Below are 13194 nucleotides of genomic sequence, written 5' to 3' on the forward strand. Positions count from 1 at the left end.
CACATACATATAATAAAATTTCATTTATAAGTTAAACACACAGTACAACATTACCAACATTAAGTACATAATGTAGCATCCCAGGCATATTCTCATCTTGAAAGTATTATTGATGCATTGATATGGTAACCTATGTGCTCATGTACCAGACTCATGGTCATATTATTTCTTGATCATTATATTTCCAAATCTACAATCCAAAGGACAAAAGAATTCCTGGACAGGACATTAGTTGCCACAGGGTCCTAGCTCCCACCTTATCAGACCATATTCCATAACAGGTCACATGTTTGATTAACCTCCTCCTCTTTGACCATGTGGTTATCAATTGAGCTAATGTTAAATCCTATGCCACGTCACATGTTCATTAGCTACCTCCCACTCCACATTCCTGGATTCTCCAATAAAATATTGGGGACACGTGCAGCACTCTACCACCATCAGAGGAGCATGCACACTGGAGCCCATGTTGTTCAACTCTGTCTCTGAGTCTTTTCCTTTGTTATGTTCCCTCTCTCTCTTTATCCCCTTCACCAATTTTCCTTCAGTTTCTAACTCTCCTTCTCAGATGTCCACCCACAAATATATTAATTTGTGGCTACAGGCAACTACAAGTAATAAAAAAGTATATTATCATTTATAATTATACAGTATAGTGTTTTCTCTCCCCACTCCTGCTTGATGGGCTGATGGGCTCCTGCCCCTCCTCAGACATAGACACACGCAAACCCTCCAAGTAAAAGCAAAAGAACTGATGAAAGGCCGTGACTACTGCCTCGGGGACCTCCCAGGCAGAGGGAAGAGACCTTTGCCCCATTCTACCCAACCAGTCTGAAACTGTGGAAAGCAAAAGCAGAGATAAGGAAGAATTCTGTGTTGTAAAAATCTGGAGATCTAGGTTGGAGCTAGAACATGAAGGGCTTTAAATGCCATAAAGAAGAGTGTATTTTCTATAGGCAATGAGGACCCACTGAAGTTTCTTGGGGAAAAGAGTAACAAAGTCAGACTTGTGCTTTCATAAATTACTAAAGGATAGATTGGAGAGGGGAAAAGATTTGAAGCCAAAGAAGTGTCTATTGCAGTAATCCAAGTGAGCAATGATAAAGACCTGAACTAATGTGTCAGTTGTGTGAATGGAAAGGAGTCCTAGAAAAGTAAGAAATGGAAATAAAAAGGACAAAAAAAGTGGCACCTGATTAATTTGGGGAAGAAAGACTAAAAAGTTGAGAATGACTCAAAGATTGCAAACCTAGGTAACTGGAAGGATGGTGATATCCACAGCAGAACTAGTAAAATGAGGAAGGAAGAAGCTTTAAGGAAAAGACACTGTAGTTCTATTTTAGACATGTTTTGTTTGAGTTGCCTTTGAAACAGTCAGGTGAAGATGTAATTGGCACTGTGATGACTTTCTCTAGGACTGTTCAACAGTAAATAAGGTTGATAGGAGGAGCAATCCAGACTGGATTTTAAAAAGAGATAATTAATGATATAGAGAAAAGAGAATCAAGGGTAGAAAACAACATAAAGTTGAACCAGCTGACTACAGAATCAAGTTCTCCAAGGGAAGAAATGAGGCAAGCAGGGTAGATATTATAGTGAAAAGAGCACTGGCTTTGGAATCAAAACTGTCTATGACACTTCTCCCCATTGTTAACCAGTTTCCTCATCTGTAAATCAAAGGTATTGAATTAAATGGTTTCTTCCAGCTCCAAATCTATAATTCTAAGAATATACTTTTTTTTCATTGCATATGTACCTAAGTATCCAGGACAATACCACAGACACCACTGGTGCTCATTAATGGTTTGTTGATAATCAGGATTCTCTAGTACACCCACTGTGCCACAGTGGAATCAAGGAAAACCCAAATAGTAATTTTCAACATAACCAAGTTAGTGTTGCAAGGAAAAGGAGAAGCTAAGAAATAAGGATAAGGGCTAATGACTTTAGAGGCACAGGAATAAGACGACTAAGGAAGGGTTTGTGCTTATTAGTAAACTGATAAGTAAATTTAGTTCAACTCTATTCAAGAAATGTTACCAAAGTAAATTACAACTTGACACCTAATATTCTTAAGTCAACAACTCAGCCATTTTTACAGCTGTATCACAACCTTTTCTTTAGAGCCCTTTCTGAATTTCTTCTGTGTTTCAGCTATTACCGGAAAAAATATCATGATGCTGCTGGCAGGCCAATGTGGAGGCGTTACGATGCCGGTGGAAAAAAGAGGCGCAAGTCCAAGAGGGATTCAATGAACCAGGGGACCAGCACAGCTGCCTTTGCTGATGCCTCCCGCATTGCTATAATGAGCGAGAAGGATTTGTTGAAATTCCTGGAAGAGCTCAAGAGTAAGACATGCTACCTGTTCTCTCTGTATGAAATATTTACCTGTAAGTGTATGGGGTTAGGACAAGAATTTATTGTTAAGGTCAGATTCCTAAGGAGCAACACCCAAGCCAAATCCTAAAGGCAGGCTTCCATTTAGAGAGTCTTCTGACATCACAGATCTGGCAATGACCTAGCTTTGTCTTACAATCCTATTATTCCTGGAAGGTGGCTCAGATTCTAGGGTACCAGAGGAATATAGTGGATTGTCATATTGAGGGAGGTAAGAAGTGATGCCTATAAGCTCTGCTTAATGTAGTTATTACTTGCCTTCAGTGATTTCATACCAATCTCCTTCTTACATTTGTCAGGATGCAGTCCCCCCTCTGACAGTCCATATGCTAAAATACCCATCTTCCCACTGTTTCCAAATATGGATGGGACGGTTATGGGAAAGCCATTCAAAGATTTACAAAGATTGGAGTTGCTGAGGAAGAAGGAGCCTTTACATTTCTTTGAGGACTATTTTTTCCATAGAAGAAACTGGAAGGCACAGGTGAGACAAAGGTTTTATCACATCAATTAAGTTAAAAGTGGAGTAGAATTGAGGGCTAATATTAGACTCCCCATGCCAAATACTTGAACCAAAAACTAAAAAACATTGAAATGTCTGAAGAGTCTAAACTCTGGTTGTCTATAGTTGATATGTGTAGTATTTTTTTTTAATTAAATCTATTTGCTTCTGCCTGTAGTTGTTTCCCTCTGCCAATGCCCATCTACATCTGCTCTGCAATTTACAATCTGAAAAAGTTGCCTAGTAACCATAAAAGTGAATATGTTTACCTGGATTGTGTGTGTGTGTGTGTGTGTGTGTGTGTGTGACACATACCAATATGTGTCAAAGACAGGACTTGAATTCAGACTTTCCTGATGCCAAGGACAGTTCCCTATCCACTATATTGCTATTATTACTTTATTTTTATGATGCAACAGCTTATATTTTGTATATCCCTTTATAGTTTATTGAATTCTTGCTTTCATACTCACTATTTCATTTTGCCATCATAACAACTCTGGAAGGCGTTCAGTATTGAATGTAACACAAGCCCCTAAAAAGAGTTTTCTTTGAAAGAGAAACATTTATCCATGCATGATCTAAAAAATTATGCAAAATTACTGAATTGTTTATGGACAGCTAGGTGGCACAGTAGATAGAATAATAAGCCTGGAGTGAGGAAGAATCATCTTCATGAGTTCAAATCTAGCCTCAGACTCTTACTAGTTGTATAATCCTGGGCCAGTCACTCAACCCTGTTGGCCTCAGTTTCCTCAATTGTAAAATGAGCTAGAGAAAGATATGGCAAAGCACTCCAGTATTTTCACCAAGAAGAGCCTAAATGGGGGTCAAAGAATCAGATATGACTCAGCAACAACACTGACTTTAGGCAAAACCTATCTTTTTCCCCCCAAAAAAAACAAATAAACTATACTATTATGCAATAAGGAACAATAAACTGCTTAATTTCCACATGAGCTGGAAAGACCTTCAAGAACTGATGTGGAGTGAAATGAATAGAACCAGAACATTGTACACGGAAACTGAAACATTGTGGGACAATCATATGTAATCAACTTTGCTACTAATAGCAATGCAATGATCCAAGACATTTCTGAGGGACTTATGAGTAAGTAAGAACACTATCCACATACAGAGAACTGTGGGAGTAGAACTGCAGAAGGAAAACACTTGATTTATCACTTATTTATATGGGTATTAGATGTGGGGTTTAGTTTTTAAAAGAGTATATTACCAAAATGAATAATATGAAAATAGATATTGAGTGATAATATATGTATAACCCAGTGGAATTAATTGCTTGTCAGCTCTGGGAAAGGGAAGGAAAAAGGGGAGGGAAAGAACATGAATCATGTAACCATGGAAAAATACTTAAAAAAAAATTTTTTAAACCAAATAAACTTCTGCCACCCAAAAATCGTAAATCTTAGAAAGGATCATGGAGGTCATCAAGTCAAACTCCCCAATAATCAGATGAGGAACTGAGGCTAAAAGAGATTAAATAATTTGCTTAAAGTCACAGAGCTAGGCAATGCCTGAGGCAGGATTTGAATTTATCTTCCAACTCCCTATCCAGCCCTCCCTCCATTGTGCTGCCTAGTAGCCTTTAAGATAAACAAATAAGGCTGTGCTAGGCAAACTAAAGAGTACCCAAGAAATCTGGAAAAATTTTAAATGCCTAGAAATAAGTGCAGATTTCTTTCCTTCCTTATATACCACTCATCTCAATGCTTCCTCTCTACCCTCCAACCTGAGGGAAACCCAGACTCTCTGCAAGAAAGAAGAAAGGAAAGGAGGCAGGGAAGAAGGCAGAAGAGGGGAGGCATTACTGTAATTTGTAAACACTTTACAAATGTAAATTATTAATGTAAGCACTTTGTAAATATTATCTCATTTAATTCTCACAACCCTAGAAGGTAGGTGCTATTATGATACATTTTACAAAAGAGGAAACCAAGGCAGAATACATAAGTGACTTAGCCAAGGTCAATATAGGCTCTCTATATAATATATGTAAATACATATATGTATGTATACACATGCATATATATACATTTGTGTGGTTCCATGAGTTTTTAAAAATAAATTTGTACATGCATGTGTGTATATGTCATTCTTCATAATTTTCATTTAAATAGATTTAAAAGTATGTCATTATGAATAGAGCACCAGACTTGAAGTCAGGAAACTCTGCCTCAAAGACTCTGAACTACATAACTGTGCAAGTCACTTAACTGCTCTGTGCCTCAGTTTCCTCATCTTTAAAATTAGAAGATTAAACTCTTAAGATCTCTCCAGCTCAACATCTCTGATTCTATGATTTATGAAGAACATGTTTGTACATGGCATTTCATGACGCAATTGGTTCTGATTTGCTTGGCAACAGTATAAGGTCTTTAAAAAAAAGAAAGAAAAAGGGAAAACCTAATTTCCTTTTATTGTGGCGCTATAACGTAATTTTGTTTACTAATTTATGTACTCTGCTTATTTATTTTTTCAATAAAGGCAGCATCTATGAAACCTTTAGAAAATTCAAACTGGCCAGAAGAGATTATCAATATTGATCACATGCTCAAGAAAAAGAGGCAATGGACTGTAACTGAAGCAGCTTGTCTTCGGCACCAGGTGAGGAAATTCCTTTCCAGATAAGCAAGCATTTTAAAATTTCCTCACTTTTAAATATCTCCCCTGAATCTATCAGGATTAATATCCCTAGAAATTAAAGAACTAGGTCTTCTCTCAGTTTAGTTCATGATCATGAAAAAATATATGTAATTGTTTCTTATTATAGGAAGAAATTGGCTACAAGCTACTATTATTGTAAGGGACAGCTAGGTGACACAGTGCATAGAGTTCCAGGTCTGAAATCAGGTAGACTCATCTTCCTGAGTTCAAATCTGGTCTCCAACACTTAATAGCTATGTGATCCTGGGCAGGTCACTCAATTTTATGTGCCTCAGTTTTCTTCATCTATAAAATGTGCCAGAGAAGGAAATAGCAAACCACTTCAGTATCTTTGCCAAGAAACCCAAATGAGGTCACAACCAAATAACAGCAGACTATTATTGTAGACCTTCACTTGCCAATTACTAGTGTAAACCATATGATGATGATTGAAACCTAGGACTGAGGACTAGCATCTGCTTTGAAATAAATTACCCTTTTAGTAAGTTAGTGCTTTTATCTTTTTTTCTTTTTAAAAGATTTTTAAACTTATTGTTGATGCCTCTGTTTTAACAGTATATTCATTTCTAGATCTATGTCTTCCCTTTCCCTATCTAGGACCATTCCTTGTAACAAAGATTTTAAAAGGAAGAAAACAGAGAGCTGTTCAGCAAAACTAATCAACACATAACTATGGCAAATAGCTGCATAATGCCCCACCTCTGCAATGGAGAAATATATACATTTTCTCAACTCTTCTCTAGGACCAATCTTAGTTATCAGTCATGCATACTTGTACATCTTCCATACTTAGGAAATGTAGGTGTTCTGTGCCCAAGCCACTGCAGAAATATCTGGCTTTTAGCAACTTTCTCATCTCAGAAACAGACTAGGGATGAGAGATTTACTACTATCCTCTGAAGATGTTTGTGTATTCTCTCTCTCTCAAATGTTTCCTTCTATTAGACAAATATTACTGAGCACCTTCTATATGGATAGGCTGTGAATGGGAGATATAAAATGTAAGGGGAAAGTAAACAAGCATATTTTAAGGCCCTACTATTGCTGGGCACGATCCTGAGCACTTTACAAACAGTGTCCCATTTGTTTCTCACCACAACCCAAAGGGAGGTGCTTTATGATCCCCATTTTACAATTAAGAAAACTGAGGGAGACAAAGTTTAACAGGGACACTCAGCTAATAAGTGTCAGAGGCCACATTTGAACCCAGGATTTTCTGACTCCAGGCATAGCTCTCTACTGACTGTGCCAACTATGAGAGAGGAAACAGTTCCTGATTCTATGGATTTCTAGTTGAAAACATGTGTAAATATTGTTAACAATAGAAGGCAGCTTGTGATCAATGCTGTATGAATGGTGCAGACAATTAGTGCTCTTTTTAGTTCAGATGAGTCTTTGACTAGAGTAGTCAAAGAAGACTACACTGAAAAAATGGAATTGGAGCTATCTTAAAGAATAGATATTCATCAATAAAAGATTATTCCAGCAACACACCAAATATACTCTTGGATTATGGTTCCATCATCAACCTCAAAAGAGGCACTGACTAAATAGAGAAAACTTCAGAAGGAAGGAAGCACAGACAGGCAGAACGATTTTGAAACTTACATGTAGAATTTTATATTTTTTTTAATTGGTAGGAAATGGAGATTCACCTATAGAAGTTTAATATAGAATATGTGAATTTCATATAGATTCCTTTCTGTGTGTTTTGCTTTGTGAATAAAAATGTCCTTTTTGATTTTATGAATATAGTAAGGGGCAGCTTGGTAGCTCAGTGGATTGAGAGCTGTGTGACCCTGGGCAAGTCACTTAACCCCCACTGCCTAGCCCTTACTACTCTTCTGCCATGGAATCAATACATGATATTGATACTAAGATGGAAGGTAAAGGATTTTTTAAAAAAAGAATATAGTAAGTTAAAAATGAAAATAAATTTAATGGATAAACTCATTGGCATTAGCCAAAAGGACTGGCTTGAGAATATGACACTAAGAGATAATGGAAAAAAATGAAAAGGAGCTTAAAAATTAGCTTTTACATTGGTTTAAGCCTTAACTTAATTTACCATGTGGACCTTGAACAAAACACTTTCTCAAGGCCCCAGTTTCCTCATCTGAGAAAGTAAAAGTTAGTCTTTAAAGTCATTTTTCAATCCAATAGTCTAGAAATCCATGAATTTCTTTTACTGATATATTCACAACGTTACAGTTGGTATTTCAAGGTCCGGAAGGCTGTCTCAATCCATATCCATCCTTGTTCCAAAGTAATCCTTTTCAATATCTGACCTTTCTTCTTTCATAGGTAAAGAAAGCTACTGATGCATACCATCTGGGAGTCGCCCTTGGACACCGGAAAGACATGCTCAACTTCTGGCGCAAAATTCGAGGTGATCTGATTGGGCTAGAAACTGGAAATGAGTCCTTTTATGATACCTTCTCTACTTACACATGGTCCTGGAATGTTTGCCAAGAGCTCCTTTCAAGTAAAGATTTAAAGTTGAATGATTCCCGAACGAATAGATATTCCCATGCAAGAGCCCTCTTCTCGTCCTTCCCATACATCACAGAGTCTGATATAGAGTTAGGAAGGAAAAGGAAAAGGAAGAGAACTCTGAGAGGACAAACATAATGAGAGGATGCTTCCTTTTCTAAAAACAACACACTCTAGGCTACTTTTTCATAGTTTTCAATATTATGGTTTTGTCTAATACATTCTTATCAATGGGAAATGATGACATCTTTTGAATCCTGCCCAATAAAAAAATAAGTATAAACAAACAAACAAAAAAAAGTCTTCTCTTTTATGGTAGAATTGCTGTTAAGAATTAGATAATCAGGGGGAAGCTGGGTATCTTAAGTGGATTGAGAGCCAGGCATAGAGATGGGAGGTCCTAGGTTCAAATCTGACCTCAGACACTTCCCAGCTCTGTGACACTGGGCAAGTCATTTAACTCCCATTGCCTAGCCCTTACCCCTTATCTGCCTTGGAGCCAATTGGCTCCAAGGCGGAAGGTAAGGGTTTAAAAAAAAAATTAGATAATCATTTCAGTTTTCTATTCTTTTTAGGCCCTAGAGCACCATCTAGGGCAGTGATGGAGAACCTTTTAGAGATAGAGTGCCAGGCCCCACTCCCACCCCACCACCCCAGACCAAGTAAGTGCCTTGCCTATGCCCCCCCCACAGACCATATTCTGTGTCCCCGACCCACCCACTGAGTGCTGGATAAACTGCTTCCCAGCCCTAATCTACCCAGGGAGAGAAGCATTCCCACTGGACTACTAGTCAGGGAGGCAGGTGATATCGGGCTTGGGGAGAGGGAGAGGGCACAAGCACTCTACTCCCCTCTAGTTATGTGAGTGAGCTATGATCCCCTCAAACCTAGAAGGAAAAAAAAGGGGAAAAGCTCCAGCTTACAGGAAAACTGACAGAGATAAACCAAGTTTGGGGCCTAAGAAATTAGGCAAAGGTCAAAATTTTGGAAACAATCCAGATCTAAGGACAAAGGTTGGAATGAAAACATCTCCCCTTAGACTAATTAATTATCTTGGGAAGTGGCACAGATGGCCAGAAAAACAATCTTGAAAAAGGATATATTGGTATCCATTTAACCATGAACTTGCTGAACCCCACATGTACTCATGCCACCCCCCCCCATTCCTGTGGGTTTTTTTCTTTATAAACCCTATCCTTATTCAATAAACTTTGCTCACATTAGTTACCAGCTATGCAGCCCTTCTGACCTCAAGGTTCTAATCTCTCTGGTCTTTTTTCTCCCTTCTACCTAAGGGACCTTTGGCCCCTGTCCTGAGCCTTTGGGGCTCTTTGCCCCCTTCTAGACTCTAACAGAAAACTCCTTATTTATAGGAAAACATGAGCTTCTAGTTAAATGACATTATCCTGACACATTCACCACATCATGTTCTTGCCTTCCTGAAGGGGGGTATTCTCCAAATTAACCTTTTTAGCAAATGGTTAAGGGTTGAAATCAGGTTTCAAACTGGATGCAGAGCTGAGTAGGAGATTGACATGCCACTATTGTATTTTCCAGAGCTTCTAGCTCACCTGTTCTCCTTCAGGCAGATACCCCTTTGAATGCAAATTAAAGCAACCCAAGTTTGCTTGTGAAAGAAACTGGGGAAAGGAGGTGTAGAGGCTATTAGCCTAGCCTCTGGTTCAGTAAACATTCCTAAATCACTAGACTACAGTTTTGAACATTTTTAAAGTACTTGGGCCAAAGGTAATTAAGTGTCATCATATTCTGGATGGGATGGGGCAATCTTGTCCTGAAAGGAATTCTATCTTGAAGAGACCTGCTTACTAACTCCTACTAGGGAGAGGGGGAGGAGAGCATCCCAGCCCCGCCTCCCTCTGGCTTTCTAGTTAAGGGCTCTGGCAAACTCTTTGCTGTAGGGACTGATACACTAGGTCCTTAGGGCACTGGGTCCTGGGCATTGTGAATCTTAAAAATTACTCAGACTCTACTTCAGAAGATGTGATTAAGCTATTCCCCATATTGTAACAAATGGAGGTACTTGGTCTGGAAAGTATTGGGAACTTTAAAATTACTCCACCCTACTCATGACAGTGCCTTAGGGGAAGATAAAGTTGTAAACTCCTGATGGAACAATGAAAAAGTCCCCAAATCATACTTATAGTAAAGCAAAAACCCTAAGCTAGGTCAATTTTTAGATCTAATACAAAAGGGTGCTAAGTACCTATAAAGGTTAAATTAATCACTAAAAGGTCAAGCAACTTACAAAGGGCAAGCTTAGCAAAGAGATGTGAAATACTCAGAAGATATAATCTAATCAGAGAAAGTGATTACAAAAGAAGATGTGAACTAAGAATAGACAGTCCTGGGGAAAATGTCTGCTGAGATTGGTAGATGTGAAAATTTAGGGGAGGTGACATAAGAGAAATTTCTCTTTAAAAGGAGCTGGCTCTCTGAACTTAGTTGGAATTTGGAGTTAGTTTGGAGGAGCTGGTTCTCTGAACTGAGTTGGAGTTTGGAGTTAGTTGAAGGAGCTGAGTCTCTGAACTCAGTTCAGGAGTTGAGGATTTCAGTGAAGGACTGGAGTTTTGCTTTAGGACGATCTTGTGGTGAGTGATTAAAGACTGACTAGTCTCTCTTAAGACTCAGGCCTAGGTCATTTGGCCTAGGCCCTTTATACTATTTTTCTCTTATTCTCTCTCTCTCCCTTTCCTTAATTCCTTCATTTGTATTAATTAAAATCTCCATAAAACCCAGCTGACTTGGGTATTTTCATATTTGGGAATTTATCCCATGGCGACCACTTATTTTTTATTTAAATCAAGACACTAAAAATTATCTTTACAGTTTTGGCAATTCAAAGTCTTGAAACCCACATTTTTTCACGGTTACAGCATGCATGCCCACAGAGAGGTCCATGTGTAGCATCTCTGGCATACATGCCATAGGTTCTCCATCACAGATCTAGGGTTCTCCCACAAAGCAGATCACTATCCCCTGCTTTCATCAAGCACCTTCCTCTTTCCAAACCTTTGCCAAAACTATCAGTTTCCCCACATATAATCCACTAGAACTTTCCTCTCTCATCCTCTTTGACATCTATTTGTCTTTCATTTACAAGAAATTGAATTCAAGGCTGCCAGCATTAGCCACTGAGAGCATAAAAAAGAGAAATAACTCAGAGACAAGCGAGAAATTAAAAAAGAGTCAAGACAAAAAATAAATGATGCCTCATTGAAGTCAGAAAAGTTTATTGGCTAGTGGAAGCAGGACCCCTTTGTTCCATATGTGAGTTGAAATGGCACACAAATGATAACTGGTGTCAACATGGAATCTAGAAACTCCAAACTTTTAGCCTAGTAAGATCTGATGAACCCCAAGTTTTAGGACTAGCTTACAAATTGGAGACCCCAAAGCTTCTACTTGTTCCCTGCTCCTATGAGAATACACCCTAAAGGGAATCTCGGGCTCTTCTGGTCTCCAGAAGCTGTAAAAATGGAGATTCAATTCCCAGAAGTCCTTGGCCACTTCCCCGAATGCTTTGTAACCTCATCTGAATTCCCACCTGGGCCGAGAACAGAAATTGTATTTAAGCTGACTCTCCGCCTACTTTGGGTCTCTCTCCCTACTTCCACTTCTTAGCATACGTAGCTCTCTACCTAGCAGGCAAGATGTGAGTGGTTGTGAATGGGCTCTCTGGGCCTAGACACATGCTTTCTATATTTGTATTTTCTTTATTTCTTAATCTTTAATAAACCTCTAAAAATACAATACTTTTATTACTAGAAACTAATTTTAATCATAACAGTTTGGCAAGCCACATCAGTTGTGACAAAATACCTTCAATCTTCTGATCTTTTCTCTATTGTAACTAAGTTAATTTTTTAATAGCTAGTGCCTAGGTTTTTTTTTAAAGCCAAGTTCCTCCAAGAATTTTCAGAAAAGCCTCTTGATCCAGACCTGTTTGATTCAAATCGCTCCTGCTCTAGCTGCTGCTCCTGTGCTCTCGCTCACCTGGTCCCAGCCCTTTCCACCCGCCCACTTGGTCTGACTCGGCTCCGCTATCTCCTGCTGCCTGCTCCTGTTGCCTATAATCCGGACCTGTTTAACCCAGATCTCGCTTACCTGGTTACGACCCAACAGCCCAGCAAACTCTTGCCTCGGAGCAGATGGCTCATTGCCCCAGGCCCAGGACTCACTTCTACCAGCTGATAAAAACAGGGGTGATTTTTTTCCTTAGGCTACAATTAGCCTTCACGTGCACTGGGGGCAGGGGATCACAGGGAGGGAGAAAGAAATAAAAGAAGGAAGAGGCTTTTCCAAACAGGCACTTAAAGCATGGCTACTTTAAGAGGATATCTTTTGACTGTATTGATTCTTTCATTTACTTCACCTGAGTGCCAGGGGAAAAATTCAGCTCCCTGCAACTCTTTACCCAAATTTGAGATTCCTCACTATGAGGAGGCAACTCAGTGGCTCAGTGAATTGAGAGCCAGGCCTAGAGACGGGAGGTCCTTGGTTGAAACCTGACCTCAGACACTTCCTGGCGGTGTGACCCTAGACAGGTCATTTAACCCCCATTGCCTAACCATTACCAATCTTCTGCCTTCTGACAATAGGCATCTAAATGGATTAAAAAAAAACAAACCAAGGAACTTTAAAGAAACTGGAGGTTATATTTTTAAGGCTTTTCAGACTCCAATATTTTATAAAAATCTCTGTATTCTATTGCATTTTACTGATTGCTTTAAGATTTAACTTTGTGATTTAAGTTCATATTTTAAGTTCATATATTACTGCATTCAATACTATTCTGTTACACTGAATCATTTTAATGTACTGGATTTTAACCACTGTTGAAAATTCTGTTGCTTTTCCCCTATAACCATACTGAATAAACATTATTGAGTAAGCCCATATAAAAACAGCTTTTCTATTTTTGACTTTGTAAATTTTCACATAGAGGATAGATGGACTCCATCAGAAAATTGCTACAACAACCTTTGGAAAATTTAATGAGCTGAATATCTCAAATTGATTTTAAGGGTTCTTTAGATATGAGTTTTAGAATTTTTCTTAACAATTGCTGGTCATTTTCCTGCCCCTAACACAAG

At 38.6% G+C, this 13194-nt stretch overlaps 1 protein-coding gene and 1 long non-coding RNA gene across 19 annotated transcripts in view; one reads left to right on the plus strand and one right to left on the minus strand.

The window, feature by feature from the left end:
* EFCAB3 (EF-hand calcium binding domain 3) overlaps positions 1-8455 on the plus strand; it is a 722802-nt gene extending 714347 nt beyond the window's left edge. For 17 of the 18 annotated variants that reach the window (XM_056817026.1, XM_056817025.1, XM_056817030.1 and 14 more), the window contains 4 exons: positions 2155-2348; positions 2697-2881; positions 5408-5527; positions 7892-8453. In XM_056817026.1, the coding sequence (XP_056673004.1) occupies positions 2155-2348; positions 2697-2881; positions 5408-5527; positions 7892-8218 (826 nt within the window). In that variant the 3' untranslated portion in view covers positions 8219-8453. Of the gene's footprint in view, positions 1-2154; positions 2349-2696; positions 2882-5407; positions 5528-7891 lie in introns of all 18 variants that reach the window. The other variant, XM_001376356.4, reaches the window with a different exon arrangement.
* The window catches only part of LOC130457239 (uncharacterized), a 160018-nt gene that overhangs the window by 122077 nt on the left and 24747 nt on the right, over positions 1-13194 (minus strand). The window lies entirely within an intron of this gene.

The sequence above is a fragment of the Monodelphis domestica genome, chromosome 2, assembly GCF_027887165.1.
Source record: "Monodelphis domestica isolate mMonDom1 chromosome 2, mMonDom1.pri, whole genome shotgun sequence".
NCBI lineage: Eukaryota > Metazoa > Chordata > Mammalia > Didelphimorphia > Didelphidae > Monodelphis > Monodelphis domestica.